This window comes from Tachysurus vachellii, chromosome 7 (assembly GCF_030014155.1).
Source record: "Tachysurus vachellii isolate PV-2020 chromosome 7, HZAU_Pvac_v1, whole genome shotgun sequence".
Lineage (NCBI taxonomy): Eukaryota > Metazoa > Chordata > Actinopteri > Siluriformes > Bagridae > Tachysurus > Tachysurus vachellii.
The window spans coordinates 1,651,453-1,667,500 of record NC_083466.1 but is presented as its reverse complement, the minus strand read 5'-3'; the positions used below and the strand labels follow the sequence as shown (position 1 = coordinate 1,667,500).

The 16,048-nt window shown below is 41.1% G+C and overlaps 3 protein-coding genes across 4 annotated transcripts in view; 2 read left to right on the top strand and 1 right to left on the bottom strand.

Moving 5' to 3' along the window:
- The window catches only part of LOC132848245 (stress-associated endoplasmic reticulum protein 1-like), a 2,740-nt gene extending 1,157 nt beyond the window's left edge, over window positions 1-1,583 (top strand). Inside the window, exons 2-3 of the mRNA XM_060873810.1 lie at window positions 1-74; window positions 818-1,583. The exon at window positions 1-74 is cut by the window's left edge and continues 2 nt beyond it. Of these exons, the coding sequence (XP_060729793.1) occupies window positions 1-74; window positions 818-858 (115 nt within the window). The 3' untranslated portion in view covers window positions 859-1,583. The remainder of the gene's footprint in view (window positions 75-817) is intronic.
- A 613-nt stretch (window positions 1,584-2,196) lies between these two features.
- otol1a (otolin 1a) lies at window positions 2,197-7,488 on the bottom strand. The gene is made up of 4 exons (XM_060873807.1): window positions 5,298-7,488; window positions 4,904-4,993; window positions 4,425-4,496; window positions 2,197-4,344 (listed from the first exon to the last, which is right to left on the bottom strand). The coding sequence occupies exons 1-4, from the start codon at window positions 5,866-5,868 to the stop codon at window positions 3,452-3,454; spliced, it is 1,626 nt and encodes a 541-aa protein (XP_060729790.1). The 5' UTR covers window positions 5,869-7,488; the 3' UTR covers window positions 2,197-3,451.
- Window positions 7,489-8,873: 1,385 nt separating this feature from the next.
- Window positions 8,874-13,964, top strand: ppm1la (protein phosphatase, Mg2+/Mn2+ dependent, 1La). 2 transcript variants are annotated; one of them, XM_060873809.1, is made up of 5 exons: window positions 8,874-9,167; window positions 9,330-9,745; window positions 12,755-12,929; window positions 13,016-13,177; window positions 13,290-13,964. In XM_060873809.1, the coding sequence occupies exons 2-5, from the start codon at window positions 9,341-9,343 to the stop codon at window positions 13,628-13,630; spliced, it is 1,083 nt and encodes a 360-aa protein (XP_060729792.1). In that variant the 5' UTR covers window positions 8,874-9,167; window positions 9,330-9,340; the 3' UTR covers window positions 13,631-13,964. The 2 variants fall into 2 exon arrangements, with proteins under 2 accessions (XP_060729792.1, XP_060729791.1); XM_060873808.1 differs by having other exon boundaries at window positions 8,874-9,745.
- The last annotated feature ends 2,084 nt before the right edge of the window (window positions 13,965-16,048 follow it).

Below are 16,048 nucleotides of genomic sequence, written 5' to 3'. Positions count from 1 at the left end.
AACTACCACGGACGACAAAGTGGCAGTGGGTCCGTGGCTCCTGGCGCTTTTTATCTTTGTCGTGTGTGGGTCAGGTGAGTTTGTGTTTATTTAACGTTCACGCTTGGCGTTAATGAGACCCAACGCATCCAGAGACTGATAAAAGTTGGAAAACAGACCTTGCTCAGTTTTTGCCCTTGCCTTAGAGTTAAAGCCACGATAAGGGTGTTTTTTATGAGCAAGGTTGACCTGATAGCAAGGTATATTTGGATGCAAAGAAGAAAAAAAAAAAAAACTATCAGGTGGAGCTGTTCTCATAGCACTGAATAAAAAATAAAGCTCCTTATTTTGTCTGGAAAATTAAATTATTATTATTATTATTCCTTCACATATGAAATGTTCTCATATGATTATTTGTGCTCTGGGATTATTCCCAGCTATCAGCATGTTGGTGTCCACTTGATGTTCCAGACTGAATTTGCATTAAACATTTGACATTTTGGCTCACCCTTTTGTTCCCGTGCTCTTTTTCTTGTTTGTCTGCCCTGGGTTTTATTGCCCTAGAGGTCTGACAGACTTTTATCTGATCTCGCGGTTTCAGAGTCATGAAGCAAACAAACAAAAGATTCTCTCTCTCTCTCTCTCTCTCTCTCTCTCTCTCTCTCTCTCTCTCTCTCTCTGTGTCTTTCTCAGTTGAAGAAAACAGCCATTTTTTTGTTTTATTTTTTTTTCTTAGTTATTACCTCAAGTCATCTAGACTGGATGATCCCTTGACTTTTGCTTCAGCAATGTGGTATGCGTCTTTTAACGGGAGTATTAATTGTTTTTGCCCTCACAGCCATATTCCAGATCATCCAGAGCATCCGAATGGGAATGTAACAGGAATCGCGGCCGCACCGCACAGCGACGACTCGCCGTTCCTAACGTTCTCCTGCTCCTTCGCACAATAACGGAATTCCTCTCGCCACCTTTTTCCGGGGGTTTAATTATTTTTAGCGATTTTTCTGTGGTCCGAGGTGGATCGGCACGCTGTTCCTCTTTCCTGTGCCTTACTATCACGAGAGAGATCCTGTCAAAGCTGTTAACCGCCGTCCAATACGCTTTGTTCTCTCAGTGCAAGCTAAGATGTGAATCGTCTTAATTTCTTACATTCCTCTGGATTATGTGATAATTTTATCTTGTGATTTTTTTAGTATTCAACTGACCAAAATAGCGGGGAATTTCGCAGAAGGAGATAAAAGCCGGGGAACAGAACAGAATCATGGAAAGCAATCAATGAATTTAAAGATCGACCTTCTCCATTCGACCACTAATGTAATTCTCTTCCATTCCTCATTCTGATTTTTTTTTTTTTTTTTTTTTTTTAATCATTTTGTTTATTCTAGCAGTATTTCTGTCGCCTGCCTCTTTTTGTTTCAGTTCTGATTAGAGCCATAGTTTTTGGGGTTTTACTTATGGGTTTCATGTCATTTACAGTTCTCAGGCACATATACTGCTCTTTGGCATAACCCCCCCCACAGTAACCTAGAAATTGTGTGTAGTCTGACTCGATGGAAGCTTTGAATAAGTTCATGGGGTGAAACTGAAATAAAATGTCATTGAGAGCATGGTTTCTGTTTGTCATTTATTTTTCCACACACAACATGATGGAAAAAGTCTCATAAAAAAAAAAATCTCGCATCAAAAAACTACACTCATGTACTCAGTAACTTTTAAAAGTGTTCGTCTAGAACGTATTCAGTCAGATAGTCGTTAAATAACTACAAACAATTCACCACAGATTTTTGTCCAAACGCAATGAGCTTTCTCTCTCTTTATGTAGTGGCTTACAAACCTGTCAGCTGTAAAGCTCATCTGTCCACTTTCTATCCCTCGTAATATCAAACCGTCTAGGTGTAAACGTGCAGCAGCGTCCTCTAGCGGCGAAGCGCTTTCAGTCGTTACTTTTTACTCTAAAAGTAAATAAATATAACACAAATTCTACACAGAATTGAAATACTGAGAGATTTCTAAGCAGATATAGTTTTCTGTTCTGTTCATATGACGGTTATCTGCTAGAGAAAAAAAAATTGCATATTTTATTTCTATTATGTCTATATACGCCTCCGTCTGCAGGCGAGAAAATAATTATCGGCACACTTTATGCAAATTAATTTGTTTATTTTAATTTCCTTCCATCACAGTAACAGTGGCCAGGATCTCCAGAGGTTCCCAACTCAGCGAGTCATTTTTCTAGGTGGAAAAAAAAAAAACTTCTTATGACTCAATTTTGAGAAGCAGCATCTTTGTGGTTTTCCCTGAATCGTCCACCTTCCTGTACACTTTTCGATAATTATATACAGCTCATGACCTTAGTTGTGGATATGGATGTAAATTGACCGCTGTACAGTTGAAATATTGAGAAAATAAATCGTTTTCTTGTCAAAATCATGAGAACGTAACTCAAAAGTAGAGAAAATTAGACAGATTTTTTTTTTTTATCAGAACGAGTCAATGTTGAGTAAGTCAGACATTAAAATTTTGAGATCAGATCTAATCTCAAAATGTATAGCTAATAAATCGGAGTTAAAAGTTAACAGAGATTTACTGCTTTTACCAAAAATAAAGAATGACAGAAGGAAGTGGAAAGAGCATCCATACTTTATATTATACATACACCATATTATAAATCTCATTCCATGTCCTGTCTAAATGACTGCCAGTTGTCAAATGTCTTTCAATAAATGCCTGCGGATGTTATTAAATGCTTGGAGATGCACATAGAAGGCTAAAACGTCCTTGCTTGGGTTGCCAAATCTCTGCAAGATAGTTCCTCTCAGAGAGGAAATGAAAACAACAACACAGTGATCGAGTGCCATGTTTCTTTTTTATTGTACAAACAGGAAACTATGTATATGAGCAGTGCTGATGTGGAGAGGAATTTATGTCATATTGAGATGCAATCATTACAGTGGAAAACACAGGTACGTGTTGAATACTCCACACAATGCAAAACTCCACACAGTCAGTAACTTGAGCTCAGGCTCAACCCAGGGACCCTGGAGCTGTGAGGCAGGAATGCTTATGAACGTACAGTAGTAAAGGTTTTACTTTTCAATTTGGTCCCACTTTACAAATGGCACTATTAAAAAGTACTGCACACGTTGCATCCCACATTTTTTCCCCATAACGATTGCATTTCAACAAGAAGGCATGAACTCCATTCTATACCCTACGTATCCCCTATTAAATGAAAATTCTGTTTAGTACACAAATTAGTCAGTGTCTGGAAAAATCATCCCTGAAGGTGCTCTCTGATATGAAATCCGGAAGGTACGGCCCGAAGCGGAGTTATTAGTGACTAGTCAGTTGCTGTTAGTAAGCATATGAGGCTTCGGTATGAGGCTCGGGTAAAATAGGTGGCTTCTGATGCAACAGGCACTGGTCACATGTGTAGTAAAGCAAAAGGTCCATTCTCTGGTATTCTCAGTCATCATTCCTTAGTGGCATCAGCAAAGAGCAGGAAGCCAGAAAAGGTACTGTCATCTTCGCTGCTGGAATAAATTCCATTCCAGTCCCGCAGAGTCTCCAGCCACACCTGGTCACCGGAGGACAGTCGGATCAGTGCCATGTTAGAGGCCTGGTCGATATCCTGGCCATAGAGGGAGTCACGAGTGCGCAGTTTACGGACCCCATTCACTACCAAGGCAGCCCGTAAAGGACGGCTGCGAACGGTGATGTAGTAGGAAAACACATAGACGCCTCCAAAAGTGCAGTTAAACTTGCTGATATAGGGGTCCCAGTGTCCTTCCTCGTTGTAGATGACTTTGTCAAATTTGACTGGGTGGCCAGGAGGAGGGAAGGATCTGCTCGGGAAGAGTCCTACGCTAAAGGCAGAGCGCTTCTGAATGAATGGTTCTCCTTTTGAGCCCTTCATTCCCCTTTGGCCACGTACCCCTTTCAGACCTCGTATCCCTTTCATGCCATGCATGCCCCTTTGCCCTGGTGGTCCAGGTTGCCCTCTTTTACCTGGTTTTCCTTGTGGACCTGGAGAGCCCGTTTCTCCTTTTTCACCCATTATTCCAGAAGGTCCCTCTGTGCCATTTAGTCCTGGCTTGCCCATGTCTCCCTTAGGTCCTGGAGGGCCAGGTTCACCTTTGTTACCTTTATCCCCCTTCTCCATTGTTCCTCGTTCCCCCATGTCTCCTTTTTCACCCTTTAGACCCTTCATCCCATCTTGTCCAGGAGATCCCATCGGTCCTTGCAGGCCCATGTCACCCTTCTCACCTTTGGTCCCATTCTGGCCTGGTTCCCCTTTGTTCCCTAGTTCACCTTTTAATCCAGGCAAACCGATGTCTCCTTTGTCTCCTCTAAGACCTGGTTCACCTGAAGACATTAAACAAGATGTTAAAATGAACTTTCCCTCTACAATATATTAAGAAATAGTCATTCACATGACAACACACCTTTTTCTCCTGGTTTGCCAGCAGAACCTGGTATTCCTGGAATCCCTTTCTCACCGGCTTGTCCTGGATCTCCTGAAGGAAAAAATAAAAATAAGTATGTCATTAACACATTTCTTAGCTGGGCAACAAAAATAAGATGATCTTCTTACTGATTCATGATTGATAATATGCCACATGGCAGTCATTGTAGCTCATTAAAAAAAAATCAGAAGTCGGAGTCCCTTTATGGACGGTTATCAAGGTATTAACACCTTCTTAGCAAGGGGTTCGACTTTCTCTTTGGCAATAATAAAATATTTTGGTCTTGCATTAAACATGGGCTTACGTTAACCTTCTGGCTTGTATCGATGTCGTATAGAGGTCTGAAAACATCCTAGATTTTTACCTCTTTTTTTATTTAAAAACAACTTGACAAAATAAAAAAATTAAATTGTTTTATGAGTATTTGCTCCACTAGCTTAGGTATTGTTGTCTCTGACCTTTTTCGCCCGGCAGTCCAGGAGCTCCCGGAAGTCCTGCTGGTCCTGTCGCACCCTGAGGTCCCATCTCTCCTTTCTGCCCTAGAACACCTTATGTGGACAGACAGAAAAACAGACAGAAAAAATCAGGATGGACAGTCAAATTCGGCAGTTATTCCAAATCTAAATCCATATCCATCAGCTTATCTCCTTACTCCATCGTTAACGTAGGGGCAATAGACTCTTGTGTGGACCAACAAAACCTAAAATCTAAACACAATATATTCCATCTAAATATTTACTCAATATTTATCGCTGAAATGGATGATTTGGGAGTGCCGGTCTTCTGGAATGTTCACCACCTCTAGCTTTCATCTCAGCCTCTACACTGTATCTTTCATTTCCTCTGTCTGACCTGGCGACCCCTTCTCTCCGATGGGTCCTGGAGGGCCCCTCTCTGGTGGACAGCACTCACAGAAGTTGAAGAAGCACTCGTTGTAGTCCAGAGTGAAGTTCCGGGGACCCATTCCAGGCGGCAACATGGCCTCTGTGTGGTAGTCGGCTGAATAGGCGTCGCTGGAGTAGGTGCTGCTCTCGGTGGAAGACGAATATGAATCCGTGATGGACTCTGTTGTCTCGTCAGGCAAGGTGCTGCTGGAAGGGATGGCAGCCATGGTGGTGGTGAAATGAACACCCAGGCGGGTAGGTGACGCTGAAGAAGTTTCCCCACCCTGAGGGGGCTTCTTAGTAGGTTTAACCCGTAGATTCCTGACTGTTGACACCTCAGCCACTGCTACCACCATTGAAGCCATCACCAGGATGACCAAGCGGAGTGAACTGGTCATTTTGTTGATTAAGGTGATGAGTAGTAGCTTACACCCTACAGCATTTGAAAGGAGGGGATAAATAAGAGAAAACCTATGTATGTAGCAATTAAATCCAGTATCATATAAAAACTTTATTTGTATTTCATTTCCTGTTTGCATGATGTTAGAGAATGGAGAATGGTTGCTTCATGGTTAAGGAATGTAAAAGTAGAAATCAATTTCATGGCTGGACAATACAATATCAAGCCTAACATGTATGTGGAGAGGCAAATGTTTAAATATTCTCCTTGCTAGCAAGTGTGTTAGCTTTAAACAGCCTTCTGCTTAAACGATATAGCTGATTTTTCTGGCTTGTTTCTTATACAAAGGACTTTAGTACAAACAGTTGTTTTTCAGTATTTTTACATATAACCAGCGATATAAAATAGAAATAATATCTGTAAATGAAGTATTTATTATTCATATACTGTAGCACTTACAGTTATCACGATAAACAAAATTAACATACGGGTTCCCCTGCTCTTTCGCGCGTTCTCATTTCGTGTAAGTCGATTCATTTCTATTAAAGAGGAAAACAAGACCTCGCTTACTTTTGTCGGTTCACTTCTTCGGGCGTCTTCTTCTCCGTCGTCCTCCTAACCTGAGAGGGAACAACATCGCAGCCTCCACCTTTTAACAGCCTGGGCCTCTGCATTCCCTTGGGCCTGTCCAATAACAGGCTGTTCAGCTTCAGTGCCATGTGGCTTGTCCTTGGCATGAATTCGAGGGTGCGATACCTGAGGAGAGGAGGCTAATGTGATGTTTTCGGGCGCAGTATCGTATCAATCAGCCTCATTCCCAGGCATCCTTGGGGGAGAAATAGTGCACTAATTTACAGTTGTGCACATAAACACACGCGCATACACTCTCACTTATTAATATATTTATATGTTCCAGATGACCGTGATTCCTAATTATAGGCTATGTTGAATTTTTAATTAGATTATATGCAAAACGAAGCACATGTTAAGATATTAATAGTAAAAGAAAGCAAGATATCAGTTTTTTTCTGGATGTTATATTTAATAATGTATTAAATAATGTATTAAATGTCCTCTAATTCAAATAAGAAGATCATGGCAACACTATTTTCTGGTTCCACTTGCATTCTATTTTGCTTTGCACGATACTCACACATTCAGTTTTTGAAATTTTTTGAAATTTTTGAACAATGTAGATATATTGTAGAATACAAGGATATTTACATTTTTTTCCATTAAAAAAAATATATATATCTAAACGGTAAGCAAGAGGTTGAATGAGTCATGGTTTTCCCAAGGATCAAAGAGGTTTAGGAACTTGGGGGATTTCACTGTAGTCTCAGCCCCGTACACTAGGGAGCGTGTGGTCTCGTACCTAACACCCCTTCAAACAGCATGACCGAATGCAACCCCTTCACCAGAAAGTCTATTTTTCACACACACAATCGACTTCTGAGAATTGTAAACAAGGAAAAATTCTTAAATGAAACCCGGGGTCAAGACTTTCTGAAGAGATGTGGCCTCTTTTCAAGGCTCGCTCTCCGTTTGGCAGAAGCTCAAAGAGAAGCTCGATAATCAAAGCCGACGAGAGACTGGACTGCAAACCAAAGCTGTGGCAACATTTCTAAAGCCCACCTAAAGGAAATTTAGCACTCATGACTTTTAGGCTCCAGAAGGGTTACTCTAAGGGTAAAGTGTTCATTTTAGATGGTGTATAATGTTCTTATGGTTCTAGGACTTCATATCTGACTTCAAATCTGAACCGGATGAGAAAAAAGCGTCAGTAATCGGATTGGACCATCGATCGCATAAGCGATAACAGGAAGTAACTTGTTTTTGTACATTCCACAACATTAGATATAAAAAAAAAAGTCATTGATTAATACATGAAAGATTGTAATCGTGTTATACGAATAATCCGCTCTGAGATATGAATAATTTTTATTAAGAATTTACCTCAGTGTGGTAACATCTGATCATGTCACTGAGAAATGTTACTGTTTTAATCCATGAACACTCGATCACGTAACACACGAATAATTTCCTGACGTAGAGTTTAGTTTTATACTAAATACTTTCAGAATAGTTTGTAGAAAAGATTTTACTCCCTCGAGTCCACATTGAGTTCAACATATAAACCATATGCCTGAATGTAGACACGTTTGGTTCCACTCATCTTACAGTTCTCCTCCTGTTATTTCACCAGACACAAGGGCGCCTTTTGGGAGAAGAGAGCGGTTACCCGAGCTTCAGATACCTGCTCTGTCTCCCTGCAGGCTCCTACAGACACCATGCGTTAACTTCAAGAGGCTCAAGCAGCCTGGACTAAATGGCACGCTTTCGGGTGCCAGGAGCTCAGAACTGGAGATTGCTTCCCAATGAAAGATCTTTTACGTGACTTTAATCTTTGTGTGGGTTTTATTTATTCAGTCCTCATATGATCCCCGTTGAATTTGCAACCAAATGAATATCAACATATGTGTTTATTTAGCATGTTTATGTCAAGGAATTGTAATTGTAAATTGTAAGGGAACGATTTTGAACATTGATTTATAGAATTTACAGTGTCACAATAACTTAGATAATATTTTCATGGATTGTCTGCAGTGAGATTATTATTATTATCATTATCATTATTATTATTATTATTATTAGTGAGTTTTGGTGAATTCTTAGGAAATTCTCTGCCACACATTCATTAGTGATATTCTTGTTTTGCAGAATTTCTTTATTTTTATTTATTTATTTATTTTATGAACTATGCCTCTTTTCTTTGTTTTTAAGCTCTTCCCTACCAAAGCCATCGTCTCCAAACACCACATGGGACAACAGCGTCATTGGATGACCGAGTATGGAAAGCCAAATGGTCCATAAATGTGGCAAATGTAGTAAAACCAGGATTTTAATCCCACAATCATCCCCCAAACCTCAGGATCGCATGTTCATTCAGACAAACACCTCTTTACTTGTGTACATCTATAAAAAAAAAATAATAATAATAATAATTATACACTGTATGGGTCTTCACCTGTAGGAGTTTTACAGACGATTCCCAAGAACCCATCAATAATCTGCAGCAAAAATTAAGTATTTCTGAAATTTTCGAGCGAGAAAAAAAAATGTAACAAATTTATTTAAAAAAAAAAAAAACAAGCTGCCGTGGTTTGGACCCCTTTGGCCTTCCATATGGCAGATTTTGGAGGGCGGCTGTTCCGCACCCGCACAGGCCACTTCATCACCATTGTTGTGATCTGCTTCGGTATAAATGCGGACTGAACCCTGTTTATCAAGACAAACCTGGACATTACTTTTTAGAAAAAAAAAAAAAACCGACACGATACGATAAGATAATTGGAAATCATTTTTTCTTGTTGATTTGCAGCTGCTCTCACAACTCTCACATCAATCACACCATCTCTCCAAAATCTGGAGATCTCGGTGCGTAAAAAGCGCGTTTATTTCTCAAGGACACAAGAATGGAAGCAGGGCGTCGGAGATCCTGAAGTCTTCAGTCCTACATGCGATCTTTAGTTGTGGATCATGGACGTGATCTAAAGTGTGTGTGTGGTGTGTGTGTGTGTGTGTGTTATGAGTGAACAGTCAGCAGTGTGATGATAGGAGACGCGATGACGCTGCTGTCTCTTCTGGGTCGCATCATGCGTTATTTCTTGCTCCGGCCGGAGACTTTGTTCCTCCTGTGCATCAGCCTGGCTTTATGGAGCTACTTCTTCCACACGGACGAGGTGAAGACCATTGTCAGGTCCAGTCGGGACGCCGTCAAGATGGTCAAGGGCAAAGTAGCCGAGATGATGATGATGCAGGACATGAACGGCGGAGGCCTGCAAGTGATGGAAGGGGAGTTCTCCAAGACTTGGGGCTTCAATAGCCACAACGTGGCCGTGTATTCCATCCAGGGCCGCAGAGACCACATGGAGGACCGTTTCGAGGTGCTCACAGACCTCACCAACAGGAGCCACCCGTCCATATTTGCCATTTTTGACGGCCACGGTGGTGAGGTACATGAAACCAGAGGCACAGAAAAAGCATTCATAACGTTATGTTGCTTGTATTACAAATAGATGTGATGTTTTATTTATTTATTTATTTTTTTTATGCATGAATCCCACATCAGAATCCTAGTGGGAATTTCTCACATATTGGTCCTGATGTGAGGATCAGCTAGCATTTCATTCCATTTAACCCACTGGAGGAGGGAGGAGGGTACATGTGTTCTTGTTTGTTTGTTTGTTTGTTTTAATTAGAAATGCGGATCTAAATCAATCCGTATCTGATGCTTTTGTCTTTATTAGCATTTAAAAAAGGAAGCCGTTTCATCAAGAAGACGTGTAATATTAGACGAAGGCAAAGCAAATCACACCCTTTCATTTCCTTAGCTATTTACCCCAGTACACTTTTGTCTCTCTGTTTCAAAGATATTGTGCAAGCTCAACAAATTTCCATTCTAATTATAAAACGAATAAATAAACGTCTACGCCGACGAGAAGGCAAACAAGTCATAGTTCAAATCATTCGTAAATTATTTAGCTGCAGGCTAAATACACAATATGGCTCTAGGTTTGGCAAATGACTTGGTTAAAAATGAAGAGGAATAAAAAATAGTCCAGCTTGAAAAAATATCTGTAGACATTTTACTGTTAAAATTACAAATAACGTCTTATACAACCCTCTATTAGCAGATCAAGACCTTGTCATACTGTCATGACTAAAATCTTTAGCCGCACCATGACTTTAGCTTATCACGTTCTCTCTTATCTTTATGAAAATAAGTTCAAAATGACGGCACATGATGACGGATTAACCAGAGATTTATTAAATGAAATTAATTGGGGGTAATAACTTTTATAAATCACGCACATATACAGCACCACAATCAAAAGAGTGGCAAAGAGTTTAGGGTAAATTTGGGCCTCCTGGAAGTGTAATGAAACTAATCCCGAGGCTTTAGATTGTAGTCAACTAAAATTTGCGAGGGTCCAGTTACATAAAAGTCCTTTAGAAATGGCTTACGCAGGTCCGGATAATCAACTAACACGGCTGAACGCTGACAACAGCGGCGTTTTGAAGCTTGGCTATAGGAGACAGTTTGCAGTGGCTGTCCATATAATGTCTCCTGACACTCATTCAGATTAGAAATATATTTTGAACTTGAAATAAAGGAAAAAACAAATAGTTTTTATGTAATACTTTGGTAGGGAGTGCGTCTGGATTACAGCGTGCCAGCTGATGAACCCTTTCTTTACAGCATGCTCAGTCAGTCTGTTCAGATAATCACACAAAAAAAAAGAGGAGTCTCGTTCAGAGAACAATGGCTTCAGTTAAAATGGACTAATCTGAGAGCCAGTGAATTCCCTGGGTAATTACTTGCTGTATTTGTTCATACTTTCCCTCCCCCAGTCTGAAAGCCATCTGCTTCTACGCCGTCCAAACCCTAGTTCCTCTAGGGATTATATACCAGATGCTTAGCTTCATTCCATTCTAGATATTTATCGGTTTAAAATTACACTCTGTCCTGAGATGTCGCTTGATGATTGTGGACGAACTTGCACCGAGAAACAGAACCGTAATGCCGCGTCGTTGTCTAAGAATAGACTCAGAAGCAGACAAAACAATATGTTTCCGTTTACGGTTCAGCACGATACTGTATTTTATCATTTATTCACTATAACTGCTTCTAAAGGATGGACAGCTTGCAAAGATCTTGTATGTAACCATTGGGTCAATCACGTAGGTCGATGTGGATTCCTTAAACTCCTCAATACAGCAAGGCATAATGTATGTTTTGGGAGCAACTTTTACGATAAACAAATCTTCCTTTTATTTTTTATTATCAACCAATAAGACAACAATCAAGTTTTCCATACCATAATCACTCGGTTCTACTTTTTTTTTTTTACTCAGATAGCAAACCTCGTCGTATAATTCATAACCCATAAATAAGATCGTTTTACGTCTACATGAGTCGGAAAATAGAGACAAATTACATTAAGCAGTCAGTATATTTTTTTTTTCCTTAAACAACTAGCGAGCTGGGAAAACGTGACTTTTATAAATGGCTTGGCTCTTAGAGCTTTCTATTAATGGAATCTACCATTCTGGCCTCTGCAGTTCATTTATCACTGATTTAATATCCATAAATAGACTCGATCTGGTCATGTGTGATAATTCCTGTGGACCCAGTCGAAGCTGGAAGTCTAGAGTACGTGCATTGTAACATGATACGACCCGTACGAAACCCAGAGGTTAAAAGAGCCTGCAGATGGATGGAATCTCAAACGTTGCGTCATGGGATAGATAGCAAGAGCGTCTGATATAACGAACTCCTCGAAGATGACATCAGCTAAAGCTGTGAGCATCTTGAGCAAACTTCGAAAGGCTCCGAGTCGTCGGCCTGCGGTTCGCGGCGTGTTTTGGCGTTACGTGTATCCCTCACGGTTAAATTCGTGCCGTCGTGGTTCCTTTATGGTTCAGTTGTGAGAGGTGACACCAGGTGCAGGTATATTAGGGAGTTTTGTGTATATGGGTGTGTAAAGAGGTCACCTTGGGTCATACCTTCCCTTAATCCCTCTTTGTTCTCAAGTGACATAGAGATCCCTTTAATAATTCAGCGTGAAAGATGACACCGTGGTGGAAAAAATAGAATAAAAATAGAATATAAAAGTAGATATAAATCCACAGTAGTATCTAAAGTTAAAGGGTAAGGTATAAAAATAGCAGCATGCACGACAAACCGGGCTCCGGTGTTCTTTTTGACGACGGATATTAAATCATGTTCGCCTCTCTGATTTCATTATGGTCAGGGGGAGGAATCAGGAGAGAAGCAATTTGAGAAATGCAGAGTAATAAAAACACACAGAGGGGGGAAGTGATGATGAGGCATCATCTCCGAAAAGCTCCGATTTCTCCTGAGTAATCATAAATATTATGGTGCATCTCACTAAAGGACACCATGCGAAGGATACATAAAGAATAAAAAAGCGTCTCAACTCTCGGTGTCCTTCTCATAGGCGGCTGCTGACTACGTGAAGGCTCACCTGCCCGAGGCACTGAAGCATCACCTGCAGGTTTACGAGCGCGAGAAGAAGGACAGCCAACTCTCGTATGCCTCCATTCTGGAGCAGCGCATCCTCGCCATAGACCGAGACATGGTGGAGAAGTTCTCTGCCTCACACGAGGAAGCAGGTCAGTGAGATCAACCGTTTATAACTCCCACTGGATTTTGATTACTTGCAGTAAAACCTTCTGCATTGGTCTCCCTTCATCTGTAGGCACTACGTGTTTGGTGGCTTTGCTCTCTGATCGAGAGGTGACGGTGGCGAATGTTGGAGATTCGCGTGGCGTGTTGTGCGATAAGGACGGAAACGCTGTGGCTTTATCTCACGACCACAAGCCCTATCAGCTGAAAGAGCGCAAGAGGATCAAACGTGCAGGTGAAAAAGAGAGAGAGCGTTGTTTGTTTATAGACCTAAACTAATAGTACTTTGAATGCTGTTTAGTTAGTTTTTACTGTAAAGGCTTAATCGACGTTCCTCTTTCATACAGGTGGCTTCATCAGTTTTAACGGCTCGTGGCGAGTTCAGGGCATCCTGGCCATGTCACGTTCTCTGGGCGACTACCCGCTAAAGAACCTCAATGTAGTGGTGCCTGACCCTGATGTCCTGACCTTCGACCTTGACAAACTACAGCCTGAGTTCATGATTCTGGCCTCGGACGGACTGTGGGACGCATTTAGCAACGAAGAGGCGGTGCGCTTCGTCCGCGAACGCCTCGACGAGCCGCACTTCGGAGCCAAAAGCATCGTGTTACAGTCATTCTACCGTGGCTGCCCCGATAACATCACTGTCATGGTGGTAAAGTTCAAAAGCACCAAGAACGGAGACTAGCGCTTCATTTTTCCCTCTAGGACTTTTCTACGTATATAAACACGACTACATGCTTCCTAAGAATATTGTTTTTTTTCCAACGTGCCAAACGGACGACATTTTAAAACTTTTCCGTAATTTAACCTGACTGACGCTGACCCGAAGGAGAAGTGGCAACAAATTGGCAATTGTCCATGCATTTATTTTTTTATTTAATATAAAATCTATCTAATTTTTTGCCTGAACATATCATATGGGTCTTGAATTAATTACATGGATGCTGCTTGTGATCTGCTAAACCCCAGTGCTTGGGTTAAAACTAATCTTGGTGATTAAAATAAAAGAAAAGACTTTATTGCTGGGTTTTGCTTGTGTTTAATCATTTCATAGAGTCTGATTCAGTTAAAGGTGGCGTCTCCGATTTTTGAGAAATGCTTCAGAAAACTGAGTCGGGCCGAAAAATAAACAAAAAACAAAACAAACTTGTAGCCAATGAGCAGAAAGGGGTGTGTCTTGTCGATATGGGCGGAGAGAGTGTTCAGTGCGCATGTGTGACATTAGCAGAAAGCGGTTTTAACATTGACATGGAGGATAAAAACAAAGAAAGAAAGAGAAGAAAGACTTACGATAAGGTAAGAAGTAGGACGTGTTAATATAGGATCAGCTTTCCAGCGCTGGAGAGAACTGAAGGAGCAGGAAGTTGGTCACATATTCACAGATTGGAGTTTCCTGAGTCAATAACTCCTGAGCTAAACGCTGTTACTACACAAATAACACCTCTTTTCTATCGTAGTAATGTAGAGACGCAGCTACAACCGTGTTTTGTGTAGTAACAGTGTTTAGCTCAGGAGTTATTGACTCAGGAAACTCCAATCTGTGAATATGTGACCAACTTTACTTAAGACGCCGAGGCGCTTTTTTCCTTCTCGATAGGTGAGTAACGTTGGTTTTGTTTTGTTACACAGAACTAATATATGCCTTTGTCCTTTACATGATTATGTTTGTGTCATTTTTGCTTGTTTGTTTATCTGCAATCGTATTGTTCTTCCCTTCAGCTATGATAAAGACACGATTCTTTCCATTAGTTGCCTGGGTTACATATGTATGTGTGGGGGGCGGAGCTATCAATACAGGGGTGGGGCCCATTTGGGTTAGGGGCGTGTTTGTTTTATTGATTTTATATATCAACATTGGCTTTCAAAAACCGGAGACCCCACCTTTAAAAGTATGTACCTTACAGGAAGTGATGTCATGCTAGCTCAGGCACTAACTGCCCACTTCCTGTTCCATTATCACCTCCTGTTCTGTGGCCTAAATACGGGTTCGTTTCGTGACACAAATTAAGTTTAATTAAAAATAATAATAAATTGATGGTTGCAAAAGTATTCACCCCCTCCTGGTCAACACTTGTTAGTATCAGCTTTGACTGAGCTTCTCTAATCTTTTTTTTTTTTTTTTTTTTTTTTTTTTTTGGGGGGGTGGGGGGGGGGGGCTATTTTGGATGCTTATTCATGCTTTTGGATTAAACAACTCAAGTGACCACTCGGTCAACAAAGTAAATAAAAAGTCAGGACGTACTAATAACTTAGGGAGGTGTAAACATAAGTATTGGCCAAGCTACATGGCAACAAGATAGGTAACATAATCGATATTACAGCCGCAGCCACGTCGTCGTTGATTCATGACTCTGTTCCTGGCAGAGGTTCGTTCCATCTCGGCCACATGGTCAGATGAGCCCTCTGAAAATAGCATCTGTGTTGTAGATCCAAGTATTTAAAGCATTGACTTGTGTTACTTCAGCTCACACAAAGTCCACGCTCAGTATCTGCACCGTTACTGGAACTGACCACAATGATTAGTGCAGTGTTAAAAAAAGGACCGGTATAAAGCTGCACGCACACACACACACACACACACACACACAGCTCTCGAGCATCTTGGTTTTCTATAAACAGCCATAACCAGCGTGTAGAAGAATATGGGTCAGTGTGGACCAAAATCTTTCAGCGATTCTCACATGCTTTGTCTGGGATCCACAGGTTCGCTGTGTGAGAACTTAACCGCAGCCTTTAAAATGACTCCTGCCATTCGGGTCGTAGAAAACGGGATCTGTCTCATTTCACGCTTGAAGAGATACTTGGGTGTATCCAAGGACCAAAGGAAGCACGGTTGTGCTGGGAAGAGCAGGAGAAACAGCTGCAACTGTACAGCGCTGGTTTTCGTCGAGGACCTGGCTGGGGGGGTTTGGATGACGCCTGAAGAAAACAGAGGAAGAACTTGAGAAGATGAAAACAAACTTTCGAGATATACACGCTGGTGACGACGGATCTGAGGATCTGGAGGTTGCGCAATCAGCCTGAATGCCGGGAGAAGAAAATGTTTAAGGCCTGGAATTACATCTTGCTAACAGATATGTAAAATTCCAGCTATATTTTAATC